The sequence below is a fragment of the Heteronotia binoei genome, chromosome 9 (assembly GCF_032191835.1).
Source record: "Heteronotia binoei isolate CCM8104 ecotype False Entrance Well chromosome 9, APGP_CSIRO_Hbin_v1, whole genome shotgun sequence".
In the NCBI taxonomy this organism is placed as follows: Eukaryota; Metazoa; Chordata; class Lepidosauria; order Squamata; family Gekkonidae; genus Heteronotia; species Heteronotia binoei.
In genome coordinates, this window is record NC_083231.1 from 108665299 (window position 1) to 108685541 (window position 20243).

At 50.0% G+C, this 20243-nt stretch overlaps 1 protein-coding gene across 1 annotated transcript in view; it reads right to left on the reverse strand.

The window, feature by feature from the left end:
• Nucleotides 1-478, reverse strand: part of FRAS1 (Fraser extracellular matrix complex subunit 1) — a 523356-nt gene extending 522878 nt beyond the window's left edge. Inside the window, 1 exon segment of the mRNA XM_060247149.1 lies at nucleotides 421-478. Within this exon segment, the coding sequence (XP_060103132.1) occupies nucleotides 421-475 (55 nt within the window). The 5' untranslated portion in view covers nucleotides 476-478.
• Nucleotides 479-20243: the final 19765 nt, after the last annotated feature.

The window sequence follows — 20243 nt, forward strand, 5'->3', positions numbered from 1 at the left end:
AAAGAGAGAAAGAGAGAAAGAAAGAGAGAAAGAGAGAAAGAAAGAGAGAAAGAAAGAGAGAAAGAAAGAGAGAAAGAAAGAAAGAAAGAAAGAAGAAAGAAAGAAAGAAAGAAAGAAAGAAAGAAAGAAAGAAAGAAAAGAAAGAAAGAAAGAAAGAAAGAAAGAAAGAAAGAAAGAAAGAAAGAAAGAAAGAAAGAAAGAAAGAAAGAAAGAAAAGGTAAGACCACCCAGGACTCTGGGGAGCCCACCGGGGCTCCTCTCCAGCCGCAGCTCTCAGCAGGAAAAAAAGCAGCAAACCCACCACTCCCCGCCCCCCGCCCCCGCTTCCCTCTAGCAAGCCAGCAGCAGCGACTCATTCGCCGGCCGGACGAGCGCGATCCGTGCAGGCGAGAGGAGCTTTTTCCCGGCAGCAACACTCACCTTCAGGCTGCTGGGGCAGCGCCGCAAAGGCGGCCAGCGGGAGCAGCCACCGCATCCAGGCTGCTGCTATTGCCGCCGCGGGGGAATCCATCGCTTGCAGGCGGCGGGGAGGCGAAGGCGAGGCGAGCGCGGGCGCTTCTCTGCAAGGGCGCAGCCGGAGGGGGCGGGGTGGGTGGGGGGCTCGCCTGTCAGCATCCGAAGGCGGGGGGGGGGGGTCCCCTCCGGCCTTAACCCCTGCGCCCCCGGAAGGAGGTCCCTGCAGAAGCTGATGCGGGGGGGGGGGGGGGGGTTCAGTGGATAGTAAGAAAATGCAGTGAAGGCGGGAAAGCCTCTGGCCGCTGGAAGGGAGCTCCGAGGGCACGATCGCAGCTTCGGCCGCCTCCCGGCTAACTTTCCCGCAGCCCGCCTGCAAATCCCAAGCAGAAGAGCTGCTGCTTCTTGCCTCTCTCGGCTTTTCGGGTCCGCTTTTGGGACGCCCCCCCCCTCACACCCCCCGGCAGAGCTGCGGCTTCTGCAAGAGGCTAGGCGAAGGGCCAAGCGCGGCCGGGATCGGGCCCCGGGCCGTCCGGGCTGGCTGGGCGATGGCGATCCTCCTCGGCTGCCCGCCTTGGGCTTCTCCGGGAAACTTTTGCGCGCGGCGAGGGCTCTCCGCCGGCAGCCTCGACTGCCCCTTGCGACGGCGCAGGGCTGGGTTTTCAAAGCCGCGGCGGCGTCATTGCAAAAGGGAGAGCCGGCTGCTTGCCTTTGCAGGGCGTGCGGGAGTATATATAGATATAGCGCGCGCTCTTTAGAGAGGTGCCCAGATCTGTGCACCAAAAACAAACAAACACAGCCTCCCTTTGCAAGAGGCCCTGGGAGCAGAGAGAGAGAGACTCAAACACACACACACACACACACACCCCTTGCTTGCAGAAGATTTGCAAAGAGAGAGGCACACACACACACGCCCCCTCCCCTCCCCGGAAAGAAATCTTGCAGGCGCGAGAAACCTTGCAAGCAGGGGAATCCTTTCCCAGAGACCGCCACGAGGTCCCGCCCCTCCAGATTATTATTATTTTTTTAAAGGGCGACCTCTCCTCTTCCCTGCAGGAACCTCGGTGGGAAAATGGACCCGGGGGGGGGGGCGGATAGCCAGGATTACAGGGAGTCACGTGGCCCAGAGAAACCGGCAAGCAACCTGATCTCTTCCCACCCACCCCCCCAATTCGTGCTGCAGAAGTTTGACGCGAGAGAGATCCTTGTCTTGCTTTTGTCTGGAGATGGGATCAAAAGCCGCCAGGAGAGGGAAGAGGGGAAGGCAAGGGCGGGCGCGCAGGGGTTAACGTGCGACGCACGCCCTACCTGCCGCCGCCGCCGCTACCACCCAAGAGGGGCTAAGCTAGGGGTGGCCAAACTGTGGCTCGGGAGCTTCTTTCACACATATTGGGTGGCTCTTGAAGCCCCCATCACCCCGTGGGCTGGTTTGTGAAGGCACTTGGTTGTTATTTTTTTAATCACTTCTCCAAGCCAAGCTAGCTGAAGGCTTGGAGAATGCATTTTAAGTTAAAGTTGCTTTATTTCCACCTCCCTCACACTCCCCCATCTATTTCCTTCCTTCCTTCCTTCTCTCAAACATCTGAGGTTCATGTCTTGCAGCTCTCAAACATCTGATGTTCACGTCTTGCGGCTCTCAGACATCTGACATTTATTGTGTGGCTCTTACATGAAGTAAGTTGGGCCACACCCGGGCTAAGCCTTGCGAAAGTGAAGGGAGGAGGTGGTGGGATCCCTTCGGAGGTGTGCACATGGGCAGGTCGGTGGAAAGCTAAAGCATTTGAATGGTCCCTAGCCGACCCACCAGCTCCTGCTGCTTCAGTTATATGATGTATTCCACCCCAGAATTCACAAATTACGCTTCCCTCACTTTAGATCAGGGGTGACCAAACTGCGTCTCTTTCACACATATTGGGTGGCTCTCTTTTGTGATGATGTTGTGTGGCTCTCAAGCCCCCCCCCCCCCCCCCGCCCATCAGCCAGCTTGGAGAAGGCATTTGTCTCTCTAAAAATCACTTCTCCAACCCAAGCCAGCCAGAGGCTTGAAGAATGCGTTTAAAGTTAAAAGTTGCTTTCTTTCCACCTCCCCCTCCCTCCCCCCCTCCTTCATCAGCCAGCCTGCCTGCCTGCCTTTTGTAGCTCTCAAACATTTGATGTTCATGTCTTGCAACGCTCAGACATCTGACATTTATTCTGTGTAGCTCTTATTATGTTAAGCAAGTTTGGCCACCCCTGCTTTAGACAGAGTGAGGGAAAGCAAAGCTTGTGATGTTAGCCCATAATGCCTTTTATTATTCATTTGCAGTCTGCCTTTCCCACTGGGACACAAGGCAAAACAGTAAGAATTATTTAGTCAATCAGCAAGAAAATTATTTTTTTTAAAGAAACTTTGAATCTAGCAAAGATGGCTAGGGAAACAGAATGATGCAGTGGAGTTAGACAGATTACAGGTATGAGAAGGCCTATTCCAGAGAGTTTCCAACATGGCGCCAATGGGCGCCCTGGCGTCTACCAACACTCTCTGGATTCTTGTCAAGAGTTTTTAGAAAGTGGGAGGAGCTAGGCAGGGCATTCTGCCTGAAATGTCAAAGCTTCTGCTTGAAATGTCAAAGAGTTACTCTTAAAGAGTTATATATAATCTCGCCCCATGACATTTTGTGGTTGGCTCTACCTCCTGTGGCAGCCATTTTGTGACTGCCCATCAGCCTGTGTCAAAATTCCGCAGACGGCCCTAGGCTCAAAAAGGCTGGGGCCCTTGACTGGGGCCCACCAGTCAGCTGGTGAATCAGCCAGCGCCGCAGAATGGAGTACAAACTGTGACCATTCTGTCAGTGGGGCTGGTATGCGGGGGGGGGGGGGGGCAGTGAATTCAATTTGTTTGCAAGCAGAGGTCATTTTGTAGAAAAAGTGCTGAAGCTCATTTGCCACACACACCCCTGACATCACTGGAAGGTGCACGAAATTATATCAGCTCAGCATCTACCTTAAAATGCTTCTTGAATTATAATTGTCATAATAAAACCTTCCTCCCATCATACTTTTCAAATTACTTTCTCCTATGTGGCCACAGTGGCATGAGGAAGATTTCCATCTGTCTGCTTGATATATTTTGGTTATTTTCCCATTTTTTGTGGGGGGAAATATTAGAAAGTTTGTCAAATCTTACGAGTTCAGCAAAATTCTCACCGGGGGGGGGGGGGGCGTTGAAAATGGAGCCCAGAAGCAAGTATTTGGGAGGGGGGGTAAGGAAATAAAAAGAGCACAATAAAATGTAGAGGTTCCAGAGCTCCGCTCCTGTGAGCTGCTGCAAAAAAATGAGACCTGTTTGCAATTGTAAGTGATCAGGAATTGGAATCTCTCAAATAAGAATCCATGCACTTAACTACTACACCAAACTGGCTCTTTCATGACACATAATGATTCAAGATGGTGAAAACCAGAGCCGACTGTGAAGAGCACTGGGAAGGTCTCCACAAATTGGAGTAAGCAACAATGGCGCAAAATGAAATTCAGTGTAGGTAAGTGTAAGGAGATGCACACTGGAACAAAATATATGTTAATGGAGTTGGAAACTTGCTAAGGCTAAGAAGGAAAGAGACCTTGGGGTCCTTGTGGATAGCTCGATGAAAATGTCAAGTTGTCAAGCCAGTGTGCTGCAGCAGTGGAAAAGGGAAACTCTGCTGGGAATTATTAGGAAAGGCACTGAAAATAAAACAGACGATATTGTAATGCCCCTGTATAGATGTATGATGTGGCCTCATTTGGAATGCTGTGTGCAGTTCTGGTCACTGAATTCCAAAAAGGACATTGCAGAGTTGGGAAAAGTACCAAACAAGGCAACTGAGATCATTACAGGGTCCCTTTTGCATCCTTGCTGGGGGGAAAGTGTAGATGACTGGGGAAGGCAATGGCAAACCACCCTGTAAAAAGTCTGCCATGAAAACGTTGTGAAAGCAACGTCACCCCAGAGTCGGAAACGACTGGTGCTTGCACAGGGGACCTTTCCTTTTCCTTTGCATCAGGAAAGGCTGAAGGGTTTGGGACTTTTTGGTTCAGGAAATTAAAAAAGACATAAGAGCATAAGAGAAGCCATGCTGGATCAGGCCAATGCCCCATCCAGTCCAACACTCTGCGTCACACAGTGGTAAAAAAAAAAAAAAGGGTGCCATCAGGAGATCCATCAGTGGGGCCAGGACACTAGAAGCCCTCCCACTGTTGCCCCTCCCAAGCACCAAGAATACAGAGCATCACTTGCCCCAGACAGAGAGTTCCAACAATACGCTGTGGCTAATAGCCACTGATGGACCTCTGCTCCATCAGACAACGAAGGAAGGAACTTTTTCTCCCTCTCTCAAAATACTAGAACTCTGGTGCAGCCAAAGCAATTGCTGGGCAGTAGGTTCAGGATGAAAGGAAATACAGTGCCAGGAGGCAACATAGGTGGATGGTCTTGGCCTCCATGCCCTGTTGTTGGCTGTCCAAAGGAACAGGTTGGCCTCTGTGTGAGACAGGCTGTTGGACTCGATGGGCCACTGCTCTGATCCAACTGGGCTCTTCTGATGTTCTTATGAAGGACTTGGCCTCCATGCCCTGTTACTGACCATCCAGAGGAACTGGTTGGCCACTGTGTGAGACAGGATGCTGGACTAGATGGACCACTGGTCTGACCCAGTAGGGCTCTTCTGATGTTCTTATGAAGACCTCGGCCTCTGTGCCCTGTTGTTGGCCCTCCAGAGGAACTGGTTGGCCACTGTGTAAGACAGGCTGCTGGACTAGATGGACCACTGGTCTGACCCAGTAGGGCTCTTCTGATGTTCTTATGAAGGCCTCAGCCTCTGTGCCCTGTTGTTGGCCCTCCAAAGGAACTGGTTGGCTACTGTGTGAGACAGGATGCTGGACTAGATGGACCCCTGGTCTGATCCAGCAGGGCTCTTCTTAGGTTCTTATGAGGGGAAGGCCTCAGCCTCTAAGTCCTGTTGTTGGCCCTCCAAAGGAACTGGTTGGCCACTATGTGAGAGCCAGGATGCTGGGCTAGATAGACCACTGGTCTGATCCAGCAGGGCTCTTCTTATGACAAAACGAAGGGCAAAGATGCTTAATAAAACAATGCAGTGGAACTGGGGTAAATGAATTGGAAAAACAACACAAGCAAACACAGAACTGTCTAAGGCAAGGAAACGATCAATGTAGGTAACAATTATCTCCTATACAAAGCAATTCAACCTGACAGCAAGAGTCTTCATGAAACAAAATAATACATTGTGGCTGGGAGTAGAAAAACTCGTTTAATGCAACCAAACAATCGATGGAGAAGAAGTTTATTCCATGGGGCGTGTGCAATTCTTCCTTCTTTCTGCGTTTCCTGCCTGCTGCCCTGCCCACATTTCCATTACCATCGTATTCTCCAACTTCGCACAAGGGCGGGTGAATATTTGGTCAATTTCATCTATGGCCTCCTTGCTCTAGAGGCAAGTGAAAGGGGCAGGGTTTGGGGGGACCATAAGACAGCCACCACCGTTGTCTCTTTTTCTCCACAGCATCAAGCATGTGTGGCCTCAAGTTCAGGGCTTTCTTTGAGGAGAAACGCACAGGTTCCGGCTGGCTTGGTGCCAGGGGATGTGGCCTGATATGCAAATGAGTCCCTTTTGAGCTTTTCCCACAAAAAAGGCCCTGCGCAGAACAATGGTGACACCAGGGGGTGTGGCCTAATATGTAAATGAGTTCCTGCTGGATCTTTTCTACCCCAAAAGCCCTGCTCAAGTTATTTTATCGCTCTCCCTGCCCCCCCACCCCGCCAGTAAGGCATGCTCACTGTCTCCTTCCACGCCGCTTCTGTCCGGAGCAAGCCGTGGCCAAAGATGTTGGTTACACCACGAAGGCTCAGCTTTGACCCGGAGGATAAGGCAAACAATACAAACAGGCTTCAGCATACGTAATACAGAAATGGACCATGCATCAAAAAAAAAATCTAACTTGAAGTACTAAAAATGTATGTTTATCAAGTCCTTTTACAATGTATCACACATATGACTGTATAACAATTACAATAACCACATTCCAAGGTTCATACAGGCAACATCTATTTAAGACCTCGTGCTCTTCTCCCTTGTAAATTTCAATGACAATTTGCTCAGTAGAAGAGCCGTGGCTCGGCTTGTAGAAAGCTTCAAGTTCAACCCCTGGCATCTCCAGCCAACATCAGGGCACATCCCACAGAACTCTGGGGTTTTGTCAACCAGAAAAAGGAACAGTGTCACAGGTGGATTCAAGTCCAGTAGAACCTTAGAGACCCATGAGATTGGGGCAGGGGGGTAAGCTTTCAAGACCCTGATCTCATCAGATCTTGGTAGCTAGATAAGATTGGACCTGGTTGGTATTTGGATGGGTGCAGGGGTGGAATTCTAGCAGGAGCTCCTTTGCATATTAAGCCACACACCCTGATGTAGCCAATCCTCCAAGAGCTTACAAGGCTCTTTTTTGTAAGCTCTTGGAGGATTGGCTACATCAGGGGTGTGTGGCCTAATATGCAAAGGAGCTCCTGCTAGAATTCTACCCCTGGATGGGAGATCACCAAGGAATACCAGGGTTGCTATACAGAGGGAGGCAATGGGATACTGCCTCTGAATGTCTCTTGCCTTGAAAACTTTGCAGGGTCACCATGAGTCGGCTGTGACGTGACGACACTTTTTACCACCACCGTAAGATTCCAAGAAGAAGAAACTGGATTTATACCCCTCCCTTCACTACCCAAAGAAGTCTCAGAGCAGCTTACAATCTCCTTCCTCTTCCCCTCCCCACAACAGACACCCTGTCACTGGTAAGCGGAGCTGAGAGAGCTCTGACAGAAACTGCTCTTGAGAGGAACAGCTCTGCCAGAACTTTTGACTCCTTTCACAAACTCCCTTCATCAGATACAAGCCAGAACGGAGATCCCTGAGTCCTTATATCCCCAGTCAGACGGTGGCAGGGGTGTTGCAAAGAAGGAACTCAGGATGCATAGGTGCATACATTTATTTATTTGTTTGTTTGTTTATGTTAATCTCTAGTCTGCCCTATCCCGCAAGCGGGCTCCAGGCGGATCACAACAGTTAAATAATAATAGGCAATAAAGTAAACAAACAAAACAATTAAAACAATCAAGTTACTCCATTTCAGGTGGAAGACAACTAATCAGGCCATAGTGCGAACAGAGCTGGAACCAATGATGTCCCAATAGGCCTGACAGGCGACGGAATGCTGTGACAGGGAGGCCGGACTCGATGCACTATGGGCGTCTGCTGCTTCGCTTGAAGGCCTGGCAGACCACAGTGCCAGATCAAACCCTGTGCAGGCCCCTAGGCAGTCAAAATCTTGGAGGGGGGGGTCCCTCACAAATTATTTTAGAGACTGAGTGCCTGCCCCACTGCCCACAGCCCTCGCTGCAGCCTGAAGGCCCCTTCTCAAAAGCCCCTTGGACAAAGCTGTGGGGGAGAGGCAGAGAGAGGCAAACTTGGCAACAATGCCGGTTGCAGTCGCACAGGCTGGGAGGGCTGTAAGCAGGAGGAAACTGGAGGGGGGGGAATTGGCCTGGGGTCCCTAAAGGCATGAGGGCCCCTAGGCCAGTGCCTACTTGGCTTAATTGTTAATCCGGCTCTGGCGGAACAGCTCTGTTTTACAGGCCCTACAGAAAGGTAGGGCTCTAATCTCCAACTGAAGCATGTTCCACCAGGCCGGAACCAGGGCAGAAAAAGCCCTGCATCTAGTCGAGGCAAGACGGACGTCCCTCAGGCCAGGATCAACCAGCAGACGACGATTAACTGAACGTAAAGTCCTTTGGGTGTCACAACGGCATTACAATCAACCTCCGTAGGGCAGAGGAGGAAAGCTTCCAGGCAGAAAAACGAAGGTACCTTAAGGAAAAGGTGCCCTAGTGCCAGCCAGGGTCTTGTTAGATGTCGGGGCCTCTCGAGGTGCTATGGTAACAGCAGTAATAATTAACCACTGGCTGCTCAGTCCTGTGGCATTCAAGGCACCCAGAGTTACCTGCCTCCTTTGATCTCGCCCTCTCTGATCCTTAAAGAGCCTTACTGGCATAAAACTCCTTCCAGGTAATGGGATCAGGGCTTTTCTTTGAGCAGGAATGGCCAGGAACGCAGTTCCGGCTGGCTTGGTGTCAGGGTGTGTGGCTAATATACAAATTAGATCCTGCTGGGCTTTTTCTAGGGAACCCCCCCCCCGCGAGAAACAATGGTGGTGCCAGGGGGTGTGGCCTAATATACAAATGAGTTCCGGCTGGAGTTTTTCTACCAAAAAATGGGACCTACACGGTCTTTGCTCCCTGTATGGTCTCTCCTGGGGGGGGGCACACTGGCTGCATCGAGTTCAGTAAACAAATTAATTCCATTCCCTCTCGCTGTGGAAGGGCTTTAATGTAAGGCTGCTTCTCTCCGACGAAGGCTTACATTTCTGACATTAAGCAAACGGTCATTAGCTCTCCGGGGAATAGCCGAGAAGTGAATTTTCATTTCTGTTCAAATGCACACGAGAGCCAACCTCAGGACACAAAAACTGCACTACCCAGGTGTAAATGGTCTCTTGGTGGTGCCTACATGCCGCTTAATGGAAAATAAATGTCAGGGCAAAGCCAGGGCGTCTATTATCGAGGCAGGAGGTGCTGATCCTGTGCCAGCCGCAAATTCCTAAGACTTAATTTTCAATTATGCCAAAGGAACGACTGGCAAAAGCCAGGCTGGTTTTCGGCCCGGCTCCAGCGCTGGGGCATGGAGGGGAACTTTAATCTCTCCGAAATGTTGATTTCCCAAACGTTCTGCCCACTCACCCCCACCCCCAAAAAGAAAATGGGAAATGCTGACAGCACAAACAGACTAATGAGGAACAGGAAATAAAGGCACAGAGAGGGGCCAGTTAATAGTCAAGTACAAGCAGCAGAGAAATGCCAATCCAAGGCCAGTCTGAAAGGCTCCCATATTGAAGAATTATTTGTATTCGAGCATAGCCCTGCAGGATCTGACACGAGGTCTATCCAGGGCTTTTTTGGTAGCAGGAACTTCTTTGCATAATAGGCCTCAAGTTCAACCCCTCTTGATGTAGCCAATCCTACAAGAGCTTACAGGGCTCTTAGTACAGGGCCTACTGTAAGCTCTTGGAGGATTGGCTACATCAGGGGGGATGTGGCCTAATATGAAAAGGAGTTCCTGCTACAAAAAAAGCCCTGGGTCTATCAAGTCCAGCATCCTGTCTCACACGGCAGCCAACCAGTTGCCCTGGAGGGCTAAACAGGCAGAAAAGGCAAGGCCATCCCTGACGTTCCTTCTCAGCACTGCCTCTGGATGAGGTAGGCTTCCCAATCCCCAGGTCCCAGCGGGGAATCCCCCGGTTTTACAGGCTTCCCCCCGGCCCCAGCAAGCTGGCCAGAGGGGGAAACCCCGCCCCCTCAGCCACCATGCAGCTCTAGGTGTTGGGCAGGTTTAGAAACTTGCAAACAGGTCCGTTTCAAAATGTGTGTCTGTGCCTTTAAAGTTGAGCAGGAAGTACGTCATGGGAAGGGTCAGCAACACAGTCCCTCGGCTTGTTTTGCTTTAGTTTCAGAGCAACTGTGTGTGTGTGTGTGAGAGAGAGAGAGGGAGGGAGCAGCATAGTCCCTGTTCTTTTCAGATGTGGTTGTGGAGGAACCAGACCCAGTAAATGTTTGAGTGAGAGAGAGAGAGAGGGCTGCCAATCCCCAGGTTTGGAGGGCCCCCCACCGCTTTAGGGTCATCAGAAAGCGGCAGGGGGCGGAAGGCAAATGTCTACTGGGCAATTATTCCCTATGGAGAACGGTTCCCATAGGGAATAATGGGGAATTGATCCATGGGTATCGGGGGCTCTGGGAAGCTGCTTTTTGATGTAGAGGCACCAAATTTTCAGGATAACGTCTAGTGCCTCTCCCCAAAACACCCTCCAAGTTTCAAAACGATTGGACCAGGGAGTCCAATTCTATGAGCCCCAAAAGAAGGTGCCCCTATCCTTCATTATTTCCTATGGAAGGAAGGCATTTAAAAAGGTGTGCGGTCCCTTTCAATGTGATGGCCAGAACTCCCTTGGAGTTCCATTATGCTTGTCACAGCCTTGCTCCTGGCTCCGCCCCAATATCTCCTGGCTCCACCCCCAAAGTCCCCCAGATATTTCTTGAATTGGACATGGCAAGCCTAGGATGAGGAGATTCCCTTTAGTCCCCACAGCAAGTAAATATCAACGGGTCTCCCCTCCATTCATCTGTCTAACCCCTTTTACAGCGATAAACAAACAAGAACAGCCGCACCAGTAGGCAGGAAAAATGTAGAAAAACAGGTGCAAGGTGAAAAGTTATTTATTAAGTTCTTGTGGATCCCTACACATTTCGCAATTTACTTCTTCGGGAAATCATTTTCAAAGTTTGGAAATGACCTAGTGGCCCCTGCTCCATGCCCAGAAGAGGGCAAACTTTGAAAATTATTTCCTGATGAAGCGAATCGCAAAGAACTTAATAAATATATATTTTTAACCTTCTTCTACATTTTTTTCTAACCCCTTTCACAGCCATCTAGATTTAGGCTTCCCACCTTTCTAACTGGTCCCTTTTAGCTCTTCCTTTTGTCTCCTTTTGTTCTGCAACTGTTATCAAGGGATATTACTTAGCTTTCATGCAATGTTTCAGCTACCCGTATCCGCTCCTTAAACGTCTATCGAAGAGACAGGACGGTTTCTCCTGTCCCTTTGGTAACCTTCTTTTGCTGGCAACCAATCGCATCATTTTCACTGCAAGAGTCTGCTGATGTACTCAGAAACTGGGTGGACAATCTCATAGAGGGCAGGGCTATGAATGGCTGCTAGTAATGATGGATGTCTATCCACCGAAGTACCAGAGGCAATATGCTTCTTCATATCAGTCACTGGGGAGCTAGAGTTCTCATTCCCCAGGTGGGGGCAGGGGATCCCTTTAAGAACATAAGAACATAAGAGAAGCCATGTTGGATCAGGCCAATGGCCCATCCAGTCCAACACTCTGTGTCACACAGTGGCCAATATATGTGTGTGTGTGTGTGTGTGTGTATATATACACACACACACAAAAATCTTGATCCTTCCTTCCTTCCTTCCTCCCTCCCTCAAACATTTGACATTCGTGTCTTGCAGCTCTCAAACATCTGATGTTTATTCAATGTGGCTCTTACTTTAAGCAAATAAGGCCGCCCCTGTCCTAATCCAATACACCATATTGGCTTGCACTCACCCAATGAAGTTGATGGGCAATTGATTCAGGATACAGAAAAGGAAATCCTTGGATCTATCTACATGGCTCTTTTAGTTGACGGTAACTGCGAATATGACTCCCTGGAAGCTGCGGAACGAGAACCACTGAAGCCCCAGCAGCTTCCTCGGCCTTTTCTCCTAAGAAAGGTGTCCTAACGAACTTACTGCTTTTGAGCGGACTCCAGAAGATCAAGCCTGGAAGAAAACGCTCTCCCCCACACCCCCGCTTTTAAGCTCACTGATGCATTCTAAGTATTGATTCCAAAGACACATATGGATATTTATGGGCAGATGGGCAAGTAGGTTTCTTTGGGGAGCTACTCATTGTTGTTTACAGGCTTGCAAAGCTGCTTAAAGGATTGCCGAAGGACAGAGATCCTGCAAAAGAGCACCTCCGTCTTTCACTACAGCGGGTGATAGGGAAAGCGGCGCCTGTGTGGGAAATCTCCCTTTTCTGCTCCTCTTGTGGTCTGACTGCGGCTGGCTGGGTGCTAAAGGCTTCTGGTGCAAGAGGACCAGGCCGAGTGAATCAGAGGACAAGGCAGTTCCACTGAAGGGTTCGGGCTGGCCTGATCTTGTCAACTCTTGGAAGCGTTAGCCTTGATTAGTCCATGGATGGGAGACCACCAAGGAAGTTAAGAGTCACTACTAGGGTTGGACCTCTAGGGTCGTCTAGTCCAACCCCCTGCACAATGCAGGAAATTCACAGATGCCTCCCCACACCCCCAGTGACCCCTGCTCCATGCCCAGAAGTGGGCAAAAACCTCCAGGGTCCCTGGCCAACCTGGCCTGGAGGGAAATTACTGACTGATCCCAAAGTGGCGATCAGCATTTCCCTGGGCATGTAAGAAAGGGCCATGAGAACTAAGCACCGATGCAACCCTTCCTGCCCTCTCTCTCATGATCTGCCTAAGACAGTCAGTTTGGTGTAGAAGCTTATGGGAAAACTCGATGGTTTTCCCAGACACTCTAGCAATTTGGGAGGAAAACGCTGTGGTTTGGTACCAGTTTGGTGTAGTGGTTAAGTGCACGGACTCTTATCTGGGAGTACTGGGTTTGATTCCCCACTCCTCCACTTGCACCTGCCGGAATGGCCTTGGGTCAGCCATAGCTCTGGCAGAGCTATCCTTGAAAGGGCAGCTTCTGGGAGAGTGCTCTCATCTACACCTACCTCACAGGGTGTCTGTTGTGGGGGGTGGGGGAAGGTAAAGGAGATTGTGACCGCTCTGAGGCTCTGCAATTCAGAGTATAGGGCGGGATATAAATCCAATATCATCTTCTTTTATGGTACCTTAAAGTCCCCTATTGGAGGCTGCGGGGGGACTTGGCAACTCTACAAGAAGAAGAAGAAGAAGAAGATATTGGATTTATATCCCGCCCTCCACTCCGAAGAGTCTCAGAGCGGCTCACAATCTCCTTTACCTTCCTCCCCCACAACAGACACCCTGTAAGGTGGGTGGGGCTGGAGAGGGCTCTCACAGCAGCTGCCCTTTCAAGGACAACCTCTGCCAGAGCTACGGCTGACCCAAGGCCATTCCAGCAAGTGCAAGTGGAGAAGTGGGGAATCAAACCCGGTTCTCCCAGATAAGAGTCTGCACACTTAACCACTACACCAAACTGGCTCTCCTAACTAGACTCTAACTACAACTAGACTCTGTTTAAAAACCTCCATGGACGGCTTGCCCACCACCTCATGAGGAAGCCTGTTCCACTGAGGAACCCCTCTAACTGTTCCTAGTTAAGAGATTGGACTAATTGATCCAATCGATCCCCAGATGACCAAGATCAGTTTCCCTGGGGCAAACAGCTGCTTTGGAGGATGGACTTTATGGCCTTATGCCCCACTGAGGTTCTTCTGCTTTCCAAGCCCTGCACTTTCCAGGCTCCACCCCCCTCCCAGGTATTTCTCAACCCAGAGTTGGCAACCCTAAAGCCAAGCCGCAATAAGGGGTGGAATTCTAGCAGGAGCTCCTTTGCATATTAGGCCACACCCCTGATGTAGCCAATCCTCCAAGAGCTTACAGAAAAGAGCCTTGTAAGCTCTTGGAGGATTGGCTACATCAGGGGGGAGTGGCCTAATATGCAAAGGAGCTCCTGCTAGAATTCCACCCCTGAAGCTGCTGCTCCATGCCAAAAGGCTACAGAGATTGCAAATAAATGCAGGTCTCTGCTTCTCCTTTCTCTCCAAGGCAGCTCGTAGAAAATCTGTCCAGTTCCAACATTTGGAGGAGGAGGGGTGGATTCTGCCATTTCTTTATGGCTTCTGCCTCTCCCCAAAGCAAGGGAAGGGGCGCTGAAGTGCCGCCGGAATCCAAATTGCCAATTTGCACGAAGGGTTGTGCAGCTTGAAACCAGCTATTACTCATTAGTAATCAGCGGGAGGCATTCCTTGCATAAAGACCAGAGCTGAGACAGACAGAAAAGTAACACGCTGCATCGCATGTTGTTGTTGTTGTTTTAAGATTAAACCCAATGAATACTTAGCGCTTAGTTAGGAGACAGTAGGAGAACTAAGGCGAAGAAACCCCATAAATGGATTTCTTCCCATGAGTGGTTCAAAAGAGGTCACTGAACGTTTTTTGATTAAATGAGATTATGGAAACGGATTCTGGCGCTTTGAGTTTTGTGTCGGGGCATCAATGCAGCCACAGTGTTCTGATCAATAGGATTTATGGCAGGGTAGGGGGGTCCTAAAAGAGCCCCGTGGCACAGAGTGGTAAAGCTGCAGCACTGCAGTCGGAGCCCTCTGCTCACAACCTGAGTTCGATCCCAGCGGAAGCTGGTTCAGGTAGCCGCTCGAGGTTGACTCAGCCTTCCATCCTTCCGAGGTCGGTGAAATGAGTACCCAGCTTGCTGGGGGGGAAAGTGTAGATGACTGGGGAAGGCAACGGCAAACCACCCCGTAAAAAGTCTGCCGTGAAAACGTTGTGAAAGCAACGTCACCCCAGAGTCGAAAACTGGTGCTTGCACAGGGGACTACCTTCACCTTTTAGGAGGGTCCTTGAGTCACCGAAGTGATTCACGAAATCTTCTCCCCTGCACAAATGTTTTAAGGAGCTACTGGACTTTTACTCTTTTCTATTGCTACAGGAGCACTGTGGCACAGAGTGGTCAGCTGCAGTACTGCAGTCCAAGCTCTGCTCACGACCTGAGTTCGATCCCGGCAGAAGCTGGGTTCAGGTAGCCGGCTCAAGGTAAAAGGAGTACCCAGCTTGCTGGGGGGGGGGGAAGTGTAGAGGACTTGGGGAGGCAATGGCAGACCACCCTGTAAAAAGTCTGCCATGAAAACATGATGCGACGTCACCTCAGTCAGAAGTGACTAGTGCTTGCCTTTTTAGTGAAATTCCAGATTTCTTTAGTGTGGAAATGGATTGCAAAAGTGGGAGATCTCCAGGCCTCACCCGGAGGCTGGCAACCCTAGTTGGGGACCCCTGATCTCAACTGTACCCAAACTTGCCAGATGACAGGACAAAGCTTGGATTCAGTGGCCCCTTTCAGACCAGCAAAAGCTTTGTTCAAAATTGAATAAACTGAGTATTGAAGGAAACTTTGTTGGTCTTAAAAGGGCCACTGACCTCAAACGTTGTCCCTCTGCTTCACACCAACACGGCTGCTGCCCACCTGGATCCTGCTGACTGATAATGTGCTTGGTCTCTGGTTTGTTTTTCTGACCAAGGGCTTAACCAGAAATCAAAGTCAGCGGAAAGCCAGGAAAGAAGCCTCGGGATAACTCGGGAATCTATGAGTATTAGCCTCCAGCTAGCCGCCTCTGTTAAGTAATCCCATAATGAAGAGCACAGATTTGCAGAGCAGAGTTCAGAATTCACTGAACGGAGGCTGATGGGAGGAGGAGGAGGAGGAGGGGGAGAAAGAGCAAGAAGAAAAAGAAGAATAGGAGGAGGAGAATGGATTTATACCTCATCCTTCATTAGCCAAAGGAGCCTCAGAATTTGCAGGAAACTCTATGATTTCATGCAGGGACACTCTAGCATCTTGAAGGGAAACTCTATGGTACCTCAAGATGCTAGAGCATTCCCACATGAAACCATAGAGTTCCCCACAAATTCCTAAAGCACCCCCGCTTGCCATGCCTTTCCCCCCAAAAACTGCTAGAGCGTCCCTGCTCGAAGCCATAGAGTTTCCCACAAATTCCTAGAGAGTCCCCAAGCAACATGTCTGGCACGATACGTCACTTCCATGTACCACACACCTTGTGCAGCGCTGGGACTCTTTTGGGGTGGGAATCCTCCGGCGGTTTCCTCCCTGCCGGTGGGTTGGGCCCACCGAAGCAGGGGATCCCCCATCCTCGGCGGGAACTTGGTAGCTCTGTTTGGACTCTATATGGCATTGTTCCCCTTACTGAGGTCTCTGTCCTCCCCAAAATTATCAGAAGTTCCCACAACCTGGATCTGGCAATCCAACCCGCCCCCCCAAACCCCTACTGATGGCCAAGGGGGAGCTGGCAACCTTGGCAGTGATGGAGCCCTGCATCAAAAGAAACAGAAATTGGCAGGGCCCAAAGAACAGAGAACAAAAAATCCTGATTGCCGCCGTGCGGGAAGAAAGGCCAGTGCGTGTCTCTTGGCTGAGGAACATGTCACTTAAGAGCCACCTGACAAATCTGTCAACAGCAAAGACATTCAGGCTTAATAGCAACGGGCTGTTAAACCGGAAGGCACACAGCAGCTCCTTAAGACTTGGAGCAAAACCCTCTTTTGTCTGGGTGTTTTCCTTGGCACTGGACAGTAATTCAAGATAAGCCTTTTTTGTCTGCCCGTCGCCACAAGCAGCGATTGTGCCCCCCCCCCCCCCGCTAATTCATGGGTTTCAGGAGGAGAGTAAAAACAAACACGCAGTGTGAAACGTCTCTTCTTGGGGATGGTTTTATAAACAGATGCCCCTGGGATCTCTCACTCCTGCAGCACCAAATCACAGGTTAAGCTGTTATTAGTGTCTACCTGTGGGCTTTGAGGCAGAGGGTTTGATAACGTGCTATCAGGAAGGAAGAGAGATTAGCCGTGTCTTTCATTACCAAAAAAAAACAAAAACAAAGGTGTTGGTCTGGATTAACCCCTGCAAATGGTAATAGTTTTCACAAGGGCACCGAGTTCCTGTTGCATTCCCCCCCCCCCAGGGTGTTGGGAGTTTGTTTGTCCTCAAATCCCAGCTGACTTACGGCAACCCCGTAGGCTTTTCAAGGCCAGAGGTGTCCAGAGGTGGCTTGCCATTGCCTGCCTCCACGTCACGACCCTGCTATCGCAAGGAGGTCTCCCATCCAAATGCTAGCCAGGGCGAGCTCTGCTTAGTGTCATGTTCTCAGGGTGCAGGCAGGCAGGAGTCCAAAGCCAGTCCAAGGTCAAAGTCCAGGAAGTCAAGCAGGAGCCAAGTCACCAAAGCAAAATCGCAAACCGGAATCAGAAGTCAATGTCCAAAAGCCAAAAGGTCAGGGTGCCAAGGAATTCAAGCAGGTCAGGATGAGGAAGGAGCGTGGGTGCAAGCCAGAGAATAGACTTGTTGCTTCCACAAGGTTACCAGGTCTTGGATGGGAGTTATATGGGAGCCTCAATCAGCCTGCTCCCTGGGTGGCAGCGACTCTGCTAGAACTCAGGGCTGAGAGATCTGAAGCATCGGCGTGCCTCATGTCTTTGCTCTGAAAGTTCTTTCCGGAGCCTGCTTCAAACTCTTGAGATGGGAGGGGGAGAGCTTGGAGGAGCTTGATTGTCAACAGCTGACACTGGTGCCAGGAATGCTGGTTGTTTGGCTGAGGAACTGGCTGGCATTACTCTTCCAGGTCTGTTAACCCTTCCAGCTCCCCCTCGTCAGGGCTCATGACACTTGGCTTCTGAGATCTGATAAGATTGGGCGAGCTTGGGCTATCCAGGCCAGGTCTGCATGAACAAAAACGGTGTTCTGAACTCGCATCTTAACCGATTCCAAGACAGCAACTTTTTACACAATGAGAGCCACTGTGTGACTTTTCCAAAGGAGGTTAGATTCTGAACGGGGACCACTACAGCGGTGATCCCCAGCATGATGCCAGTGTGTGGGACACAGAATCCCCTGGAGTGTGTCCTGGTGCTCCCTTTCTTCCCTAATGCAGAGCCAATCCTGGCTTTCTTTCACATCCCTGTATCAGGAGATGCTTCAGATGAGTCCAGGCGGCAACATCATACGAACATAAGAGAAGCCATGTTGGATCAGACCAATGGCCCATCCTGTGTCACACAGGGGCCAAAAAAATGAGGTACCATCAGGAGGTCCATCAGTGGGGCCAGGACACTAGAAGCTCTCCTCCCCCCAAGCACCAAGAATACAGAGCATTGCTGCCCCAGACAGAGAGTTCCATCTATACCCTGTGGCTAACAGCCACTGATGGACCTCTGCTCCATATGCTTATCCAATCCCCTCTTGAAGCTGTCCATGCTTGTAGCTGCCACCACCTCCTGTGGCAGTGAATTCCATGTGTTAATCACCCTTTGGGTGATGAAGTACTCCCTTTTATCCATTCTAACCCGACTGCTCAGCAATTTCATTGAATGTCCACGAGTTCTTTTCTTGGGAGAATCAGGGCTTTTTTTGAGCAGGAACACACTTCCGGCTGGCTTAGTGTCAAGGGGTGTGGCCTAATATGCAAATAAGTTCCTGCTGAGCCTTTTCTGCAAAAAAGCCCTGGTGAGAATACAATTGTCTGTCTAGAGCAGTGTCTGTCTAGAACCAGTGGGTCAGGACCCAAAAGTGTGTTGCGAAGCCTCTGAAAGTCACGGGCCAACCCTCCCTAATGGCTGCTCCCACCCTTTCCACTTCTCCCTTTTGTATTTTGGAGACCCTGGAAACAGTATCTTCCGTGCCATACATCAGCTGGTGTTTTTTCTTCTTCACTGCATATACATATTCATCAGCAGAGCAAAGTTTGACTCCAGTGGCTCCTTTAAAATCAACAGAATGTTATTCTGGGCATAAGCTTTCATGTGCATGCATCCTTCGTCAGGTATCTGAAGTACTGTGCATGCACACAAAAGTTTGCACCCAGAATAAAACTTCTGGCCTTAAAGGGGCCACTGGACTCAAACTGCCACCTTAATGCATTGACACGTCAATCAAGTAAAACATGCCCCGATGCTTACTAGAGCAAGACTCTTAGCGGGATTAGAGGGAGTAATGGAGAAGGAGAGAGTGGTCAAAGGCCAGGACATAACCACCGTATTCAAAAGATGTATATGTCAGAATACCACTTGCTTAGGGTTCATATTGGGGACGCTGCGCCCTTTGAGGAGTGATGTTTGTTGGTTTCTCAAAAACAGCTGGGTTAGCCACTGTAGAAAGTGGAATGTTGAACTAGATGGGTGCCAAGGTCGGGGGGGTGTAGGAAAAACTCAGCAGGAACTCATTTGCATATTAGGCCACACCTCTGACATCAGCATTGTTTTGCGCAGGACTTTTTGTAAAAAAGCCCAGCAGGAACTAATTTGCATATTAGGCCACACCCCCAATGTCACCATTGTTTCACACAGGTCTTTTCTGCAGAAAAATCCCAGCAGGAGCTTATTTGCATATCAGGCCACACCCCGTGATGCCAAGCCAGCTGGAACTGCACTCCTGTTAAAAAAAAAAAAAACCCAAAACCCTGGCCAAGGTTATAGTTTGTCCAGGGCACAAACCCCACCCCCACCCAGTCAGCCTTGGATGGGTTACAATACCAGGTACATTTGGACTTGTGAGACAAACTCCCCAAAAGGGTGGGAGTCGCTGGTCTAGAGCCCCCATTTGGAACCAGCTGCCTCCATCAAAGGAGGATTTGCAGTTATTCATTTTTTGGCTTTAGACTTCTTCATTTTTTGTGCAGCCACTTGCCATTTTGTGATTGGGCCTTAGAATGGCCTTGGGGAAGGGGTGGAGAATATAGCAACTTGCATCCTCATGACATCACTTATATTTTCATACCTGGAAGCAGGGAGCTTTGCTTTGGAGGTGAACTCTACAATACTACAAAGCTGCCTTATACTGAATCAGACCATCAATCCACCAATGCCAGAAGGGTCTACTCAGACTGGCAGTGGCTCTCCAGAGTCTCAGGTAGTGGCAGGGGTGGAATTCTAGCAGGAGCTCCTTTGCATATTAGGCCAAACACCCCTGATGGAGCCAATCATCCTGGATCTTGCAGTAGGCCCTGTCCTAAGACTCCTTAAGCTCTCGGAGGATTGGCTACATCAGGGAGGTGTGGCCTAATATGCAAAGGAGTTCCTGCTACCAAAAAAAGCCCTGCCCAGAAGTGACATCACGGCATCGTGGGACAATCTCGGAATTTCCCCGAGCCAGAGATTTGGGGGATTCCTACAGCCTCGTTGATACTGTCACACACACACATCCTTTTGCTTCCCCTGCTTCATCAACCAGCAGCAGGAGCCCAAAGCACCGCTGAAGCCTGCCCTGGAAATATGGATACGGCTCTCTCGCACTCCCCAGATCAATAAACTATCTGCAGCAAACAGTGTAAAATCAACACATAAAACCTTCCTTTA